Here is a 20532-nt window from a genome sequence, read left to right on the forward strand (position 1 = left end):
CTGCCAATGCCTGCAAAGAACTGGGAGCAAGCGAGGCTTTTCCAAGGTCTCCCAAGTGTTATCTGATCAAAAAAAGAGAGAAGTAATTCTTCTGTGGCCAAATATGCAGAACATAATAAGCAAAGCAACTCCTAGCCTTGACATTGAGGGCAGAGAAGAAGTTCAGATTCTTCCATAAGCCCCCGGGTATCCTCAAGGGAGTCCTTTTTAACCCACTTAATTCCTGGAACCAAATAAGAATGTGATTCCATATAAAAGCAACCAAACTCCCTCAAGCCAAACAAAACCAAACATGATATAAGCTGCGGCTTCAGAAGGGCTTTTAAGGACAGGGAATGTTATTAGCTCATCACTGTTTGGTAAAGCAGAAAGTGCTCAGCCTGGCCAAAAGGCACAGAAGCAAGCAGACGTCTGCACAAGGGCAAGCGATTTATCTGCATGTCTCTGTCCAGAGAGAACACCAAACCCAGGTGCTGTCTGCATATGGCTGTGCTGTCAAAGCTCTCTGCACAGCAGCAACAAAAGGAAAGTTGGTGCAGTAGAAGGGCTGGGATGTGGTTGTAGGATGCTGAGCCATCCTTGGCTCTCTGCATTTCCTTCCCGTTGCTCTTCCCACCTTGGCTCCCCACTTTTGGAGCAGGAAGGTTGGGGTTGGTCTTGATGATCTTTGGAGGTCTTTTCCAACCCTAACGACTCATTGAATGGGAATGCTGGGAATGGGTCAATGGTTGGACCTGATGATCTTGGAGGTCTCTTCCAACTTTAACAACTCTGTGGTTCTGTGAAGATCCAGAAAGTTCTGCCATGATGATGAGCAGCTCCATGCTGACACGCCAGCCTGGCGTCCCCGCTCTGCTGCAGCTGGAGGGCATTTACCCAAGTCTGATCACACGCATGGCTGTTACAAATAAGGCATCTACAAACTCTTCCAGAATCAAGCACAGCATTCATGAGCAATGCATTACCTCTGCAATGTTTCCCAGACCTCGGCTCCAGGCTCCTGGAGAAATACTTGCAGTCACTTGCTCTGTCAGCACTAACTGCGTGCTAAAGCAGACTCCAACAGCACAGCCTTGCTTTCCTTTCCTACTCCCCCACCCCCCTTAACAGAGCAGCGGATGGCAGTAATGATTTTTCTACATCAAGGAGCTCAGTGAAACGATCTGCTTTAAATTTCGCCACTGCAGAGTTTGCCATCAGAGATTTTCTATTTTTAATGTGAGATTTCTTCTCGTGAAAAATTAATAAGAGCTGCCAGCTCAGCTCCCAGAGCCTTTGTTTGCTGCTGCAGATCGTGTATGGCACAGCTCCGGAGCGTTGCATGGCAAGGGCTGTGCTCTGGGATGGGCACAGAGAGAAGGAAGGACCCCAATGCTCAGTGAGAATCAGTCCCTTCCACTTCTGGCCCTATCTGACCCTCCCATTCCTGAGGATGTCACAGCAGAAAGACAAACTCCCTCACTGCCATCCCCAGCACCTCATGGGTCGCAGAGCATGTAGCAGAGCTGTGCATTGAATTAAGGAGAGCTAAAGAACTGCACAGACCTGTGAGTGATGGGAAGGGCAGAGATGGAATTGCCCAACTATGGCGGGGTGAAGCTGTGATGAACGAAGCAGCACCACGGTGCTGGAGGACTCATGGATGTCTCCTCACTGCTGGGCTGGGAGTGAACACTGGGGAAACCAGTCCCACCTACACGGCCACAGCATCTCACACATGGCAGGGATGGGGTTGGGGAATGAAGCCTCCAATGCTGCTGTGTACAGACCATGCTGCATCCATGTGTTATTGAGTATGGGGAGCGTGTGACGTGGCGGTCAGAGGGCTCATCTGTAGGATAACATCCAGGATAACGTACCTGAATCCTCACCAGGAGCTGATCCTGGAGAGCCTCTCCTTTGTGTGACATGGGAGAAAGGCACGGGGTGCTGAGCGCTCCCAGGGGGGGCAATGAGGAGGAAACACGGGCGGAACCCTTTGATTCATGGCAACAAAGCAATGATTTAAAAAATACAGAGCAATAAGGAATACAAGAGAGAGAAAAGCATTCTGGAACACTTGCAGAGCCTGATTGAATCAAATTTAAAACCACAGATCCAGAGAGCAAAGATGGAACTCTGCCGTCTCCGCTCAGCTCATAAAGCTTCCCCCAGATCCTGCCGGTTGCCAGCAGCAGATTACTTCGTATTCAGAGTAAATAAGTGATGCCTGAGAGCACAGTGTAAAGACTGCTGGCGTAACTTAATGACTACATTGGGTGGGCTGAATGGGCAAAGCCATCATCTCCTTGTGAGCTCTGCAATGACCGCAATGCACGGAGCGCTGGGCTGAAGAGCGGTGACACGCTTTCTGTCCTCATTTCACCTGCTGTAACTTCTCGTATGTAGGATTGCAGCAGGGCGGGGGATGTGACTTGGAAAGTGCTTCGCTTCCATTTGCTTGGGAGTGATGTGGAACAACGTCGGGAGCTGCCCTCAGCAAACCTCTGCTCAGCGAGGATTGGAGGAATGCAATAACAAGAGCAAATGAAGCAACGTTTCAGCTCTTCAGTCAGCGCTCGTGTTGCCTCCAATTAATTCCACTTCTCTCTCTTTGGTGGCTCGGTGCCACCGAATGGATTTACTCAGTGGTTATTTCTTCCAGTGAATATTTCTTCTTTCTTTAGATGTGAAAAGTGGGACAGCGTGCACAAGTTTGCCATCCGGAGAAGGAAAAAAATAACAAGACAGAGATTTTATGAGGACAGTAACTGCAGAAAAAACATATTCCAGAAGGGTTTTCCATCTGAACCCTTAGGTTGCATGTCTACTGAACCAGTAGCTCAGCTCATGTCCTTTGTGGTGGGAGCAATCACATCTGCTCTTCATCTCATCCCATCATGTAACGTCTCCCTCTTCTCTTCCAACCAACACTGCAGCTCCATCCAAGTGTGAGGACGATCCTTGAGCCTGACTTATCCCCAGTGGCTTTAATCACTCCTTTCTCAGCTCCGTACTTCTCCATGAGATCAGAGCCAGCACCTGGAAATGCCAGCCATGGGGATGCTCATATGTGGCCTCCAGCATTCCCTGTATGGAGTTATTGCGCATTCCTTTCACATTCCATGATGTACCAGCTACAAGTCGGGGAGTCAAACAGCTTTATCCTGGAAGTGGTAGAGGAAGGTGAGAAGTTGTGCTCCTGATGTCAGCAGGGATTGGGTCCTCACCGCTTGGTGGACAGACTGTGTTTGCCCATTCAATGACCAGGAGGGCACCAGGATCCAAAAATACGGTGCTCAGCCGTGTTCCCTCTTGATGGGGAAATTAAACCAACAAGAAACATTTCATTGCCCTTTTAATGTGGCGGGTACAGAGGGATCCCAACCCCAAACCATGGGTAAACCACTGCTTCCACCATGCCAAAATCAGAGCTGTAGGAATGACTACCAGCCACCAAAGCCCGTGGTGATCTGCTAATTGACCACAGCAACTCAGCACAGGCTCTGAGCAAAGGCAAACACCAGGATAGAAAGTACACAGCTGGACACGGCACAACCACCAGCTGCCCAACGATGTAAGGGATTCAAATCAATACAAAACGCATTCTTTTGCCTCACCTTCAGTTCAAATGGGCATCTGTTTCATGGAGCGAAAAGCATCCCACGTGAGACTAGTTTTTCAGGTTTAAAATGGAAAAGCATTTGGAAACTGGGGAAATTTGGGAAAAGCATTTGGAAAGCCAACCTGGTCTAGAGGGAGGTGACCCTGTCCATAGCAGGGCAGTAGGAACCAGATGATCTTAAATGTCCCTTCCCAACCCAATCCGTTCTACAATTCTATTACTCTATGACAGTTAGGAGCTATCTGTGGACGAGCTTTAAGCATCTGACGTGCAATGGATGGGGCCTGACCATTGGAGCAACACAGCCCATGGCAGGGGGTGGAACCAGATGACATTTAAGGTCACCACCATCCCAACCATTCTATGGCCCCACTCCTCCCATTTCCGTGTTTGTTGTATAACTGGACTCTTAAAGATAACATTTGCACTGCACTCCTTTCCTATACCCCTCCTAAACCTATTGCCTGGGGACTGCTGGTCAGATCAGCCTTTCCATCAAAAGCAATAAGACACCCATTTGCTTCTAATTCATTCTCCATCATCCTGCTGGGTTAAGATGTAAGTATGCAACTTGGAGGAGGATCAAGCCTCTCCTTGCAGCTTGTCTCCTGACAGAAAGGAAAATGCAAAACACCTCCACTGCATTGTGTTACAAGACAGCTCTGCTCGAAACCATGGCAACTGAGCACAGTTATCACTGTTGCTGCTGAGCCAGCCCACACCGAGCCCCATAGAGACAGAGCAGGTTTGGCTCATGATGTGGAACTGAAGGGAATGGGTGAGGAGCTGCCCTCACCCTCACCTCCAGAGACATCATTTCTTCACTGAGATCCTGTTATTATTAGCTATCTTCTAATAGCTGATCAATTCTTGGTGCACAGTGAACGTTTACTGCAGAACACTGATCTCCTATGCAGCATTTCTGGGTCTGGTTTCAGACCCAAACAGCTCTGCAAACAGCTCTGCAGTGCCACGCCAGCTCCTGTGGCAATCAGGGTCTGAAAAATACCAGATGCTGCACAGGTTTTCTTCACCCATCTTCTGGAAACCCAATCCCAGGCATTTAGGATTTCAGACTAACACCACATCCTGGGATAGATGCAAAAAAACGGCAGTACTTCAATCCGGACACAGTCATTTCACTCTGGGGGTCTGCATCTGACTGCAGCTCTTCTACCACCTCACCAACACCAACCACTTCCATCAGTCCCATCAACAGCAGCACAGGGATGAAGCATTTCATTTCCTAAGTGCTGCAAAAGGACGCAAAATCACTGCATGGAAGGTTCTGATGAAATCAAAATGCAGAACAGCATTACAGGATTTAGGTTAGGAAGTGTCTGAGTGAGCACATAATAAACAACACTTTTTCATGCTCTGGTCACAATGGATTGGGGCCTTTCCCTGTGATGCTTTATGTTATTTGTCAACTACGACACTTGGTAAACGGTGCCAGCTGGGGAAGTCATTACTGCAATGCTGTTTGATGCTGGGGGTCCCTGATGGGAGATCCACAGCAATCACGAGCCAACGAGCCCTTGTTCACAGTGAGCCCCAGCACAGAGGGTCAGCAGCCCCACAAGCCAATACAAAAGCTGGAGGTTGGAGACGAGCCATTTGTCTTAGAAAACATGGCAATTTCTGGACGTTGTGTTCTTCCTCTTCCCTCTCCCTATAGTTCCAAGAAGATGGGAATACACTCTCTTCAACACAAGGAGAAAGATTCCCCAGTGGCGGTGCCGCAGCCCCAAAGCCCATCGTCCCTATTTCCTTCACAGTGTCCTCAAACCCAAACACTCTGCCAGGGTACATCAATTAAGAACAGCCTCACAGAACCACGTTTCACTTCAAAACTTGGCCAAACAACAGCAGCTCCATTCCTCACTGCATCGACACAGAGACGGCAATGAGTTCTGTGCTAACAATGTGCTCCTGCCCCGGCGATGATGAATCCATGCAAGCAGAAAGGAAATCAAAGCTGGAGCCAAATCTGCTCCTGGTAGCTCAGTCAGGGGCAAGCTGTGCTTCTTTTAGAGAAATAAAGCGAAAAATCATCACTTATCTTCATTGTTACTAAGGGTTTACCATGCCCTGAGCTCAATGTCTCAATATTAGCTCTTCCCCCAGGGCTGGACAGGAGGGTTTTGAGGAGCACAATGGCAGAATTTCAGGGGGTCTTCCCTATTAATCGCCCAAATGTATCCTGCTTCATTATCTACCATCAGAGTGTAATGCAATTAGCGTGCATTATACATTAGAGAAATTTATTAGCCTTTCAGTACGTACAGACTCGCACCCAAGGCACTGGCAGCCTGTTTTAGCACTGTGTAACTTGCCTCCTTGCCCCTGGCAAGGCACCTGGTCTGCTGAGTGCTGGCAATCCCATGGGGCCCTATAGATGCCCACATATGCTCAAGTCACCACGTATTTACCACTTGAGAGGTGGAAGCCATCACCTCTCATCCTACCACTGTGAGAATAGGAAGCTCCTGGCCACCTCTGTCAGCACCAGGAAGAACAGTGCTGGGCTCAGGGAACCAAAAGCACCTGGATTACACAGCTGCACAACTGGCTGCTATGTGCAGAGTGCCACATACGGGGGTGTTCAGCATCAGGGGAGCATTCTGCAGGTGTGTTTCCTTTTCCTGGCGATACAAGATGGCATTGAATTGCCTGAACTGCTCCTGTGGTGGTGATCACTGCTCCCAGCTTGCCCATACCCAGGAAGGGGAGCAGATCCCAGCTCCACGGGCATCACAGGCACACACACATTACAAAGAAGGTCGAGGAGAATTCCCCAGCGACAAGCACTTAATGACTCAAGAGGAAGGATATCAAATAGCTAACATCGATTGACACAAAGACACTCGCTGCTGTAAGATGCTTTCCAAAGGGTTCACTCGATAGGACTGTTGTGCAGAACCTATTAAAGCAGGTCGGTTTCCCATTGGGAGGAGCTACGTGCTATTTTTCTACTCCAGCCTGTTTGCCACCAAATTTAAAGCAGTAAATTACCCCGAGACCGCCAGCAGCTACGGCTGCTTTGATCAACCAGGAGCTGTTTGGTTCCAGCAGACAATGCTGTGTTTCATCAGCCTGGTTGCAGGGCCCAGAGATGCCCCGATAAGGCTGAGAATCCAAGTGTTCCCCTGGGTTTTCTAATCGTATTTTTTGGAGATGGGCAGGGAAAAGAGAGCAGAGCTTACAGGGATCAACGACCAGAATTACAGTCAGAGCGTCTGTTTCCACTCTTCAGTAAAAAACAAAAGATAACGCGGTTAATAGCGATCATTGGGCTTACAGAATGTAAATCTAACCATGATTAAATTCTGTTCTCTGTGAGCTAAGCCAGGGACTCTGCTGCTGTCAGAACAGAGATTACACATGCACTTACAGTCCAACATTGCTAAAGCCTGACTCTATTCCTCATTCTGCTCTCCAAATGACACTTAATAGGACTACAAGGAGCAAGACTTCAAAAAGAAGCCAGCTTCAAAAGATGCATCCACGCTGCTCATCCTTCATCTCCTCATCCCTTACTTTGCATGGCTGGGAGGGAACGGGGGAGGATTCTCCCTCCAGCCAGAGCTGGGGATGTCAATGCAGCCCCCCCCAGCAGTGCCACAACTGCAGCTCTGAGCCACTGAGCATGGACCCTCCGAGGTCCTTCCAGGGCTCAGCTCACCCTGGAGATGACTTTGATGTTTGCTGGCTCATCTGTGTACCCCAGGAAGCACCCACAGCTTTCCACGACCAATACAAAGGTTTAAGGAGACAGATGCAGACCCTCCCAGTGTGGACAGAAAGCCAAGCGAGAGCGACTTCATCCCACGTGTGACCTCAAACAACGAAGCGATTCTCAGAACAGAACAGAGCGCTTTTAGATGAACACACATCCATAAACCCATTTCTCAGAGCGTCTGCTTACCGAGGGTCACAAAGAAACTTGGTCTTTTCACCTTCTTCTCTCCAAATAAGCCATTCTCGGAAAGAGGGATGAACAAACATTCGCGTCATGTCTCTACGTTTGATAAGAAACATAGAAAGGTTCTCCATCCTCTGCTGAAAGTCATCCCACTCCAAAGTGCCCTCAATGTTACCTGCATTAATGGCCTGAAAAATATGCTCATCTGTTAAAGGATGCAGAGATGCCACTGCCACATTCAAGAGAGGCATAACCCGATCAAAGGAAGACTGCGTTGGGAACTTCATATTGCACTGCAACAGGTAAACTTCTGACAGAGACACTGGGACTACTTTGTAGCTGGAGCTTTTTAGTACTAGATATCCTTTCTCTATGAGATCAAAAGTGAGTTTCAGGTACAGGTAGGACCCTTGGCTCAAGGTCTTGAGGTGAGAGCTGAGTTTGCCAAAGGTGGTGTTGTCCATTTTGCCGTTCAGTGAGATGTTGTTCTGGATCTCCGAGCTGCTGTGTATCCGATGGAGGATGTAAGCCTGCAGGTCCTGGTCTATGGCTTCGTTCTCTTCCAGTCTATCCAAAAATATTCTGTGGAAGGGCAACAGCTTAATTATTTCCTGCAAAGAAAGAAAACAGAAGTATATTCATTCTGGGAATGCTTATTATTCATTAAGTAAACTTGATTTGTATTACAATAGCACCTCTGAGACTCCTTTAAGACCTTTTCCATCAGAGAAAGCACATGAGAAGGCGGTTTATGCCCTCAGGACCTCACAACCTCATCTATAATCAAACAGTTTCTGTGTGAGACGTGACTGAAATAAAAATGCAGGACGTGGTTCCTAACACTGCATCCACGAGAAGGACCAGGAAACTGGCACAGAGAGGTGCCCTCATCATCCCCAGCCCAACCCAACAGCAACGTGCCAACCCTCCTGCTGTCATCTCAGCCATTGAAAGGGAAGGATGTGGAGGTGACAGAGAAATCCCACTGCTGCCATCAGCAGGGACAGGCACCCGACCAACAGGGCAGGTCACAGGGAGTAAGTCCCACTATTTCCAAGCAGTGATGTCTAGATGGATACCATGGCCAGGGAATCTCTCATTTACTAAGCTCAGCGATGGATGTTCTTATAGAGCAAACCCCCAAATCATTAAAGGCTTTTCCAACAGGGTTCTTATGTTATAGGCTCTGCAGACTGGGGAGAAATGACCCAGCAGAGCCAGACAGCACAGACTGAGGAGAGCAGCCCTATCTCCTGAATGGTGGTGCACAATTGAAGCTCACAGTAAAGACAACAGGGGATGCAATTTAGCTCCCACCAGCAAAGCCTGATAGACCCTAAGCTATTCTTTATCACAGCCCACCCTGACAGCCCAGCAGTTACCAGGACTCAGTACCTGTAGACTCGTCCTGACGGTCACGACCAGCTTCAGCCAGGAAGGGAATTTCCCAATCATTTTGCTCAGGAATGATACGATGGTGTCACCATAATCTGGCTTGTGAAATTCAGCCTCGTTTAAACCATCAATTAATATGATGAAATCTTCGTCAGGGATCTTCCTCTCTAAGATGCAAAAAGAAGAGAAGAAAGCATTTCCTTATGAGGCCAAACACGTGGCTACAGTGTACTTTAAGGGTAAGGGAGAAAGAAGATACGGTGACAACCTCTCTCTTATGACACACTAATTGCACATAGGTAGGTCCATTATACTCGACTTCCATCCTCAAAAATAGGTATTTTAATGAATGAATACTCATTGCCAACATGAGCTGCCCACGGTGCTCCGGGGAGATCAGTGGAATCCCATTCTGTCCCAGCCTGACGTTACCAAGTTGCATTTAGTTCTGAACGTACCCACTAACAGCCATATGAAGAACACACAGTTTGCATTAAAGTCGCCAGAGATCCTTTTTCAGCTGACTCCCTCTCATTGGATGCACCTGGAAACACACTTTATGGCTCTGAAATCATGGAGTGAGTGGAGCCTGAGTTTTATATCCATATATCATGTTTCTCATAAAGCCCAAAGGAGGAAGCAGAGAGAGGGGAAGAATCCCTACTTTGTTCTCCTATATATTATTTAAATTCCTTGAGATTAAATATATACACGTATTGGAGAAACATGAATATAAGTTTCTCAGTGATATCCATCATTAACCATTACGCAACAATTTTGCCCCAGCACCATTAAAACTCCATCAGCACCTTGTAAAAGACCTGCTGATATATTTACAGTGCCTTAAACGTTATAGATCTTAAAAGCAATTTCCAGACATTGCTCGTGTTGTTGCCGAACTCTCGGTAGCCATCAGCCTGCCAGCACTCCCCATCTGCAGTGCTGGAAGATATGGAGACCCCCGATTCCATATTTCCATCCCCCAATAAGTTGGGACCAGCTGGAGGTCAACCTGTGTGGCAAGAGAAACAAACATCCTCCAAAATGCCCTACAACCCAGAGCTGAAATACCTCAAATGAGTTACCCAGCTCGTTTTCCTGCATGGCAGAGATTCCCAACCCAGGAGTGCTGGGAGGAAGGAGCAGCCCCATTCCTCCTACGGTGACATTTGTGCATGCCAGGAAAACAAAGTGCTGTGCTCGTGCTGGCTCTGCATATCCCCCCATGCCCGGGAGAACCACACACATTGGGTGCAAGCTGCTGCTCTGCACTTTGGGCTATTTCTGCAAGCTGCTCTGAACAACGAGGCTTCAAATCAGGTAGATGCTACGTCGGCTCAGATGTGGTGATACGAAGGGTCAGAACAGAAACTAACGTGGACTATTTGTGAGGCCGATGACAACAGACACCATTTTGCAGGACAACAGAGCCCTGAACTCTGCAGCACTCTGACAGCTTTCATGACAATGAGCAAAGACCTTCAGTGCAGTGACTGTCACAACGAGTCAGTGACATCTTGGGTGAGGAGGAAAGAAAAGGAGACAAAATCAATGCTGCTTTGGGAAAGCTCTGAGATCAGCAGTCAGGATCTGATCTGTTAGCAGCTGCCTTAGAAGCTTCAGACAGGATGTCTATAAACTTCTGTGGTATCAGTCCTTCTGCTGAAAGCTTCCAATTCTCAAGAGCCCATTAAATAAAGAAAAGGAGAAGGAAAAACACTCCCGCCCCCCGAAAAATATGAAACAAAATATGTTGTCATGAGCAAAGCTGTGTATGGAGACTGTCACGTGTTTTTACCTACAGAGCTGCGAGGCCACATTCACATGAGTGGACAGTGATAGAACAAGGAGGGACAGTTTTAAACTGAGACAGGGGGAGGTTGGGTTGGATATTAGGAGGAAGTTTTTCACCCTGAGGGTGGTGATGCACTGCAACAGGTTGCCCAAGGAGGCTGTGGATGCCCCATCCCTGCAGGCATTCAAGGCCAGGCTGGATGTGGCTCTGGGCAGCCTGGGCTGCTGGTTGGTGACCCTGCACATAGCAGGGGGTTGGAACTGGATGAGCACTGTGGGCCTTTGCAACCCAGGCCATTCTATGATTGTGTGATTTGGGATGGGGAAGAAACCAAGAACACGCTGCCATCAGCATTTTGGTTTTGGCCCTGTAATGCATCCCAGGAGAGGAGGGGCTGCCAGCCTTGCAGGTAAGTGTAGTGACAATTTCAGCTCCTCCATGTCTCACCTCCCACCCGCAGCTCCGGATCGCTGCTGGGTTTGAATGCACAGATGCAAGAAAGCACTTCAAAACAAACAAACAAGCAAAACGGCGTCAGGGAGCAAAGAGAAAGCATAGCATAGGGAACACCATCCCCATACCTTTGTGCAGGTTCTCCAAGGGCTCCAGGATCCCCCTGCGGAAGGAGGCCATGGGGTCCTGCACGCAGGAGCGGAGGCTCAGCATGCTCTGCAGGTGAGGCTCACGCAGCAGCTGCTCCCGGTAGGCGACGAATTGGGGTGAGCGGCACAGCAGCGCGGCCACGTTGTGCACAAACTCAGGCACCAGGCAGGTGTAGGCATTGTCTGCCTGGCAGTAGTGGTAGGCGACGACCTGCAAGAGAGAGAAGGAAGGACAAATGCACCTGGGTCGAGCTGCTAACCATGGCACTGTGTGATTCTGATGCATTCAGGCAGGTGAGCTCTTGGAGGATCCCCAGCATTAAGTGCCCTTGACAGGGATCCAGATGAACCAACACTCATCCTGAGAATGACCAGAGCTGCCATACAGGGAGCAATGAAATTCTGCTGGTGCTGCTCCTCACGCAGGCACTGACAGCACTCCCAGCTCCACGCAGCAGCTGGTAAGGGTTTGGGATTGCTTTCTTCCACTTACTTCTTGCTGGCTGCTTCCCAGTGCTGGGTGCTGGGAGGCCGCTGCATGGCTCCTGTTGGAGCAGAGCACTGTGCACAGCAGCAGCTGCAAGCAATGGATCCCACCAACAATGAGAGCACAGCGCTGTGCATCGCCCATCTGCCACTATGCAGCTCTTCATTCAGAAAACATAAGGAAAAAATAGAAGAAACCTTCCTTTTCTCCTAGATCAACTCATTTTCCCAGGTCTTTACAGGCTACTCCTTCAAGCATCACACCTGCATACATGTGCCTAAGCTCTATTGGATACCTCACAACAGAACTTATGCTACCATGTACTCATTGCATCAAGCTGTAATAAAGGCAGTGATAACTTTCCCATTTATTTGGGGATTATAACTGTGATTCCTGCAGTACAAAGGTCTTTAATTGCCCTCCCTTGATGCCACGCTCTGGGTAACAGAAACCAACCTCCTACATGCAGAGCTCTTAGCTCCAGCACAATATGCAGACCCAAAAATGAAGGCCCCTTTGTTACAAGAGGCTCATTACCTTTATCCAGGAGCCTAAGGAGCCACATCATGGGAAAGGGGACTGAACTGTCCTTGAAGGGTATGGACAGTGCTAAACGTGGGGACAGCTCATGGGATTGCCAGCACAGCTCATGGGAACCCATTACATCCACTCCTGATACCTAAGATTGAATCATCAGCTTACTGATGGTGCCTGTAAGATCAATGCAGTGCTTAAGGGATGGACCTAAGATACACTCGTAAGCAGGGAGGACATCAGAAGGGCCCCAAAGTAAAGGCGCTACGGTGCTCTCAGAAACGCAACTGCACAACGTCAGCTTGATGGTATTTATTCTCCATGACATTTTCTCTACTTCAGACCCAAAAGAGACTGCCAAAAGTGAGCGTGGTGCTGGGAAGGAGGCGGCCTGCCTATCTCAGAGCTGCCTGCCAAGCAGCTCCCTCATCCTATAAACTCACAAAGCTTTCAGAACGTTTCCCTGTTCCACCTTCGGAACAAGACTGGGTTTTACATGCAAAGCTAAAGGAGGAGACCTCAGGATAACCTGAAACAAATGCTCCTCTGGCTGCGATTCTGACTGCAATAACAGCCTCACTCACCCAGACAAGAACATTAATGATGTTATAAGGCTTGAGAAACACCAGACACAGGGAAGGTGGATGCTGCCTCTCACGGTCCATGGCCTATGCCCGTAGGTACCAACACAACTCTGCCCTGTTTCACTCCATCCTCACTCACCCTTTCCAGGATGCTGTGTTTGGAAGCTCTGTCCTTCCTGCATCTCTCCCTGCCCCTCAGCCCTGCATGCTGCTTGCTGGGGCTGCGCTCCCCACTTCAGCTGTTTTGCGCTACATGGGTTTTGCTGAACCCAAGGGGGATTCTGATTCAGTTGAGAAAGAATTGCATGCAATGGGGAATTAAAAAAAAAGAAAGGTTTCCTCATATAGATCAGATCTACGAGAACAGCTATTTGAAGAGAAAGGATGACACGTGTTAAAAGCAGCACAGCTATTCCGAGAGTAACAGAAGATGCTGTTGGAACAGGAGGGAGAGCTAGGGGAAAGCAGCAGGAGGAGGACAGAAAGGGCAGAGAGTGGGGAAAATAAGGCAGAAAAGAGACCGTGCATCATCTATACAGTGCAGAGGAGCAAAGAGAGTGAGCGGGGTCAGGGGGGAAGAGGAGAGCTTGGGTGGACAGGCCAGGAGCAAGAACATGGGGCTGTGAGGGCAGTGTGCATCAAAGGAGAAAGGGGCTGAGATGGCTCAGGGGAAACAAGTTATTTTTACTTAACAGGACAGGCCAATTCAAAGGAGTTCTCTGGCGCTATTTGTAACGAGTAATACCCTCCCTTGCAGAAGCATTCCTTTGTCATCATGCTCTGCTTGCCCTGTCTCATCCTCCTCCAGCCCCCCCCTATCTGGATGAACCCCACATCACTGCACCTACAGCAACACCCCCCCCACCCCCAAGTGCTCCCTTATTCCCAACCAACCACTCCAGCACTGTATTCTAACCACATTTCTCCCCCTAATAAGACTGATCTCCTTTTGACCCGTACAAAACAGCTTCGAGTCAATGTGCTTCCACCTGCCAAAAGGCTGCCTGCCACTCAGAACGTTGGCTGTCATCACATAAATAGAGATCAGCGTGTCTGTGTTTTATTCGCTGCACATGACTGTGTGTGGATGGGGTGACCCAGTTTATGGGGAATGCTCATTACTTTTACATAGCTGAGTTTGCCAGCAAATGCCCTCTGAAGCTCATTAACGTCACAGGGCTCAGAGGAACGAACCCTGCCACCTCTGTATGAGGTGGGAGAGCTCCTTTCTTTCCACAGCCCGCAGCAATGGTAGTGATGCTCTGCCTTATGGCTATAAGGGTGGGGAAAGAAGTCAGCAGCGTGCTCAGCATCAGCAGAGCAAGCTATGCAATGAAAGAGCAGCTCCCCAGCAATGTGTATGGGATTATCCATTAGTGTTGTGCTGCCCTTCAGGCTCATCTGTTTAAGTGCTGCGCCCAAAAGCAGCCAGCCAGCAGCCAGAAGCCCAGCAAAGATGGCTTTCAGTGGTTATTTAAACCACGTACTGAAGCCATTAACAATCCTGTGTGAATAAAGGACAAAACCTTCAGGGATAGTGGGGAAGTGATCCTAACCAGAGGGGACACGGCCACACTTCTCCCTCTCCTGAGCTGAACCCATTGTGCCGTAGCTGTCAGCCCTTGCTGAGATGCAGAGGTCATTGGGATGTGGCTCTGTGCTGCTCAGACACCGCTGGGCTCCTTCAGCTGAGCTGAAGCACCAGCTGAATGTAAGCCAGGAACATCTGAGGTTGGGGAAGCTGTGCCGCAGTGACTGAGCCACACCACTCACCCACCTTGCTCAGAGGAAGTGAAGTTCGAATGCATTGCAGTGGAGGAGAGTAAAAAAATAGGAAGAAAAAGGTACAAAACCATGACAGGTGCAGAGTGTGTCTTGCATTTAAAAGCCTCGCGGTTTCACAGAATTACAGAACCATAGAATGGCCTGGGTTGCAAAGGCCCACAATGTTCATCCAGTTCCAACCCCCTGCTATGTGCAGGGTCACCAACCAGCAGCCCAGGCTGCCCAGAGCCACATCCAGCCTGGCCTTGAATGCCTGCAGGGATGGGGCATCCACAGCCTCCTTGGGCAACCTGTTCAGTGCGTCACCACCCTCTGGGTGAAAAACTTTCTCCTAATATTCAACCTAAACCTCCCCTGTCTCAGTCTGAAACCATTCCCCTTGTCCTATTACTACCCACCCTCACAAACAGCCCTTCCCCCTCCTGTTTACATGCTCCTTTCAAACACTGGAAGGACCTTTCAAATACTGGAGCAACCTTGCAGTTGCTCTGCACAATCAAGCAATACATTTACAAGCACTGACGAACCCAGATGAGTTTAAGAACAACACAGAGCTCTGCTATGCCGTGCTCAGCTCACCAGAACACTGCTTTGCATCTCCTGCAGGATAAGCCCTGGTTGAGCAGCCTCCCTTGCACTGCTGAGATCTTACAGCTGCTCCATGGCAGAGGGCTGCCTTCAAATGCATTCAGCAGCCCTGTGAACTTATTTCCATAACGTGTGCATATACATATTAGAACAAAAAGCCAACCAAGCACGCTGCCAGGAATGCTCATGTTTCATCTGCAAGTGTCAGGGTGGGTGCTGCAAGTCGAGGAGCTTTGCTTGTGGCTTCTGAGTCTGCCAGATCTGGCAAGACAAACCCTGCTGTCCTCCCTCCCTCTCTAAGGCACAGAGCACTGCAGAGGGCAGGGATGGAGCAGAGGTGGAAGAGGAGCTTTGCAGGCAGGAGCTGCCCAGCAGACTGCACTGCATGGCCAGGGTACGTCTGTGGCTCTGCTGCTTCTGCTCCTCTGGGGCTGGAGGGGAAAAAGGGCTCAGTGCCAGCAAGGTTCCCAGCAAGAGGATTATTAATGCTGCCTTTAAAAAATATATTGGGAAGCTGATTGACAGAAATCTGTGATGGGAAGCAATTCACACTGCCACGCATTCAAGACTCCCGTGAAATGGGAGGTAGTTTTTGCTGCTCCGTGCTTCCTGGTGCACTTCTCCATCCCTCCCCAAACAGCAGCACACAGCACAAGCCTCCAATGCAGCCTGGGGATGGCAGCAGGACTCGGAGCTTTGCCTGTCCCTCAGCATTCCCTGTGCTTATACACAGCATCACTGCACTTCCAGCACCTTCTGTGCTAATCCCTTTGGGTGGCAATCACACCACTTCCACTCCCAGCACCTCAGGAAGATGGAGGGGTAAGGGGAGAAGTGACAAAAGGACCACGGCAATCTCAAGTTTTAAGCTCCTTGTTTTCTTTCATTTCTTTCAAGAGAAACTTGATGCAGCCCCCAGAGCGCATCCGACCCTTCCTACCACGACTGCTGCTCACACAACAGAACCCATTTCTGACCCAAGGGAGGGCAGCAATACCACGAATCTGACAGCAACCAGCAGAGCTGCACAGCCTGGGAAGCAGAAGGGGGACATGCACACGCTGTTATCTACCTCCTTACATCTGATTTATGGCTCCTAAAACACTCCTGTTGATTGCGGCTGTCCATCACTGTCACCACTTCCTTTCCCCCTTCAATTCTGACCTGCTGCATTAAAGCAGCAACTACAGAATGTGTGCGCAAGAGCCGTTCTTCCAACAGCCCAACCCTAAGGGTCACCCTTTCTTCTTCAGCCAGTGGAACAACAAAAGCTTGAAGCAGGCTGCCAGGAATCCCTATTTCATTCCTCAGCTCCTGATGCAGGAATGTGCTCTGCTCTCCCTTCCTCCTGAACCAAAGCATTTCCCCTTTGCTTTTTCAGATGGGGCTCTGGGCTCAGAGTTGAGCTTCGCAATGTGTTTTCCTGCCCCGTTGGAGCACGTGGCCTCAGACCCTCAGTTGCCTTTAACCACAACTGCTGACCGAGACCATTAAGGACATTTGCTCTATTTTAGATTTCAGCACCTTCAAAGCCTCAAGCAACCAACACATGTTCATGATTTCTCAATGGCAACTTAGACACGTGTGACCGAGTTTCCGACCGAGGGGATCACACACAGAACAAAGAGCTCAGAACTGTTATTTTAATGGATTTTCAATTACGTTGCCAGGTCAGTAATCCTTTTTCTCCTGGTGTCACTCAACGACTTCAAAACCCGCAGCTGTGGAGGAACAGGCGCTGTTTGTTTTATCTGGGTGGACATCACACAGCACTGCTCCTTCTGTGCAAACCCATGTTATCTGCTGCTGACAGCGTGCATCCATCAGTGGTGGTGCTGAGCTCCCCTCTGGATGTTACCAGGAGCGCATCACAATGTCCAGCCATCAACAACCCACAGCCATCCTTTTGACCAACACCCTGACCCCATTTCATTTGCCTTTACTTCCCTTCCTGATCCATCTGCAACACGCTGAGCTGCTCAGATGCAATAAAACCAGAACTGCTATTGCTATGGAACTGAAACATGGAAGCTGAGAGAAACCAAACCCCAAAGCCTGCTATATTTTCAGTAGAAGTCTGTTTGTGATAGGATGCGATGCTTTGAATCAGGATTTGAATGCATGCTGAATTGCAGTGGCTCCATACAAGCCTGTGTGGGGTTGGAGCCCAATGACCTTCCAACCAAAGCCACTCAATGGCTCTGAGCTGCTGAAGCACAACCAGTCACTTGTTATATACCCTTCCCAACATGGACACCCGAGGATGGTTGGCTGCATGGACCACTTCCCTATCAGTAACAGCAAAGCAGAGCAGGCCAAGGAGATGCTGATCTCCACGGAGCCCACGGAGGCTCACAGCAGCACAGGGAATGGACCCCAAGCTCCTGCATGGCACTACAAAGCTTCCCCAAGTTCCTGCATGCTGTGTCAGCCACCTGAGCACAAGAAGCCATTCCCAGAACCCCCAGGTCAGCTCATCAGCCCTGGCATCCACCTGCTCAGGGCAGCCTCATGTTGGAAGGAAGCAGTGACAGTTACTTCTTGGAATCTATCTGTGTTTCCAGCAGTGGAGACTGACTGGGAGATGAATTGCAGCAGAACGCTGCAGTCCTGCAGTGAGCACTGGACGTGGCACATCTCCCCAAGCTTTGGCTATGGGATGAATGGGGCTTTAAAACTCCTTCCTAAAGGGGTGCGCAGCCAAGCTATTTTAATTTCACGTTTTGGATATGAAGATTGTTCCTTTTAACCAGCAACCAGAGATGGAAAAAAGCTTCAGTGCATCTTTTGTGCTCCAGCTATGACATACAGCTTGAAAAAGCCGTGTCCCTCACCTTCTTCAGTGGGAAACCGAAGCTAAAACTGCACCCATTTATCAGTTATGTATCCAGCAGGATTACTGGAGCACTCAGGGGGAAGAAAGTCTGGACAGATGAGGTGCTTGAGGCAGAGATAGCACGCATTACTGCCTTCTGGCAGCCTGTAATGCTGAGGATTGACAAGAAGCACGATGACTAACGCACTCTGAATGAAAGCAGAGCTGCCCGCTGCATTCCTTTCAAGAGCTCCATGTGGAAGAGGAGAATATCAAGTCCCAGTATTTATTTACACAGCAATCGCACACTCTCTGCCTTTGCCATCTGGGTGCAGCAGAAAGCAGACAGCACAAGACAGTATGTGGCTCTGAAAGCCAAGCAAAACACGTCCCGGTGGTGACGGAGAACAAAGGCTTTGCTTGGTATTTTCCTCTCCAAAAGGGAACAGGCAACAGGAAAGCATCACTGCTCACATCCTGCAAACCCTGGGGGTGGAGCAGCCCCCTTGGATTTCACAGCAACACAATGGCACCTTCCCAGCATCACAAAATAGGGCTAAATCCCAGGACCACAATGAAACACGAGCTGCACAGCTCACCCCCACTAACAAACACCACTATGTACAGCCCGCACTTATCAGAACACCGAAGCATTTGTGTACTGCTCACAAAAGGCTGCGATCTGCTCTGCATCATCCATGTGCAGCCCATGCAGCAAGCTCCTCTCCTGCTGTTTGAAACCAACCCCTTTCAAAGGGAAGCACCAAGCAATCTGCTTTCCACTGCTAAACAAAAGCAATGGTAACTCTGGCAGCTGTGCCATCCCGTAACGCATCTGCTATCGTAACGGTGGCTGGAAAAGATCAAGTCTCAGAAATAGAAGTGAGTGTACTCTGTGTAATGGGAATTCCCTCCTACGGAACAAACTTTTTGTGGGTAATAAAACTCCTTCCAGAAGTTCTTCCTCTCTGCTTCCCCAATACGCCTTTGAATGCGCACTCTTCCCAGTGCCCAAAGCGATGCAGGACAGGAGAGCTTCCAAGAGACCCCATGACAAAAGAGAAGTTCCTGAGGCCTGCAGCCATCCCAAATGATGCCCTACCTGGGAAGCGAGCCTCCTCATGGCCTCCTCCTGGCGCCGACGCATCTCGGGGGTCCCTGGGCAGCTCCCGCTGGCGATGGAGGAGTGAGCAGAAGGTGGCTGGGTTAAGGGCAGCTCTCTGTTTGCATCCACATCTGTCTCAAAGAAAGAGGTTAGGAACTGCTGAGGGATGAGCACAGCCAACACAGCCACACAGAGGAATCACCTCTGCCAGATGTGCTTCTCATTGCATTTTATCCATTCCTCTTGCATTTCAGCAAAGCAGGAAGCTTTAAAAGCACAACAGTTTACTCACCTGGCCTTTCTGGTTAACATTCCCAACCCACTCATCTTCACACTCATAGGTACTCAGAGTATTACTGAATGACATTGAGACACGCAGAACTTGGTGATGCCTAATTACTGACTTATTAGTTATAGGAATGCTTTAAAAGCAACAGTCTGAAGAACAAACTGCTGGCAGAGGATTGGCCTGGATGGATCGCTGCAGTGCATCCTTGAGTTCAACCTGAAATCATCATGGAAACAATGACCCACTTAATGGCAAACAACGAAGGGGGATGAGCCAGGAATTAATGGTACAAGGCTGCATTTATTCCAGTTTGCTAATGCTGATAACACAAGTGCTGCAGTACAGTCGGGGCATCCAACACAGACGTTACAGAGTGCTACAGACTTCTTTCAGCCTGTGAAATCTGTAGAGCAGTTTTATCTTCTGGAGCTGCACTTGGGCTTGTGGAGGCTTTAGGAAATAAAAGCCATCAACTGAGTGATTCTTTGGTTCTCACCCCAGTGACTGACACTGAGGAATCGCTCAGCTTTAACCTCATGGGCACACCTGAGTGTGAACTCAAGGGCTGCTTTGGGTGAGCGGGGATCTCTGTCCTTCGTGCATGAAGGCTGTTCAGTGCAGAACAGTCTTTTAAACCCCACAGTCCTTTCCAGCAGACTGGGGAGACGTGCAGCCTCTGCTCTGCAGAGTTACAGCTAAAATAGAGAAACCAGGCCTGCCTTTCACCCTGCATTGCTGGGTTAGTGCTGACAAGTGGCACTCCTCAACATGGCACCGAGCGGTGACATCTCAGATATCTCTCCATGGCTCAGAGCACTGGATTCCAGTAAACAGATTTAACTACAGTGTCTGTGCGATACAGTGACCTGGATCCTTGAAGATACAGTTAGGTACAGAGCCTGGTATTTTTAGTCCCGTCTTATTCGCTTACTGGAAGCAGAGTGGTTGGAAAATGCTGCCATCCCCACCTGCAAACGCACTGGGGCAGTGATGGGAACTGGATGGGACTGGGAGGCAGAGCAGT

At 49.3% G+C, this 20532-nt stretch overlaps 1 protein-coding gene across 13 annotated transcripts in view; it reads right to left on the reverse strand.

Annotated features, from left to right (window-relative positions):
* TANC2 (tetratricopeptide repeat, ankyrin repeat and coiled-coil containing 2) overlaps window positions 1-20532 on the reverse strand; it is a 136131-nt gene that overhangs the window by 23692 nt on the left and 91907 nt on the right. For all 13 annotated transcript variants that reach the window (XM_072356816.1, XM_072356814.1, XM_072356812.1 and 10 more), the window contains 4 exons: window positions 19217-19350; window positions 11301-11532; window positions 8925-9091; window positions 7533-8140 (listed from right to left, as the gene is read on the reverse strand). In XM_072356816.1, coding sequence (XP_072212917.1) covers window positions 7533-8140; window positions 8925-9091; window positions 11301-11532; window positions 19217-19350 — 1141 coding nt within the window. The remainder of the gene's footprint in view (window positions 1-7532; window positions 8141-8924; window positions 9092-11300; window positions 11533-19216; window positions 19351-20532) is intronic.

The sequence above is a fragment of the Excalfactoria chinensis genome, chromosome 24 (assembly GCF_039878825.1).
Source record: "Excalfactoria chinensis isolate bCotChi1 chromosome 24, bCotChi1.hap2, whole genome shotgun sequence".
Lineage (NCBI taxonomy): Eukaryota > Metazoa > Chordata > Aves > Galliformes > Phasianidae > Excalfactoria > Excalfactoria chinensis.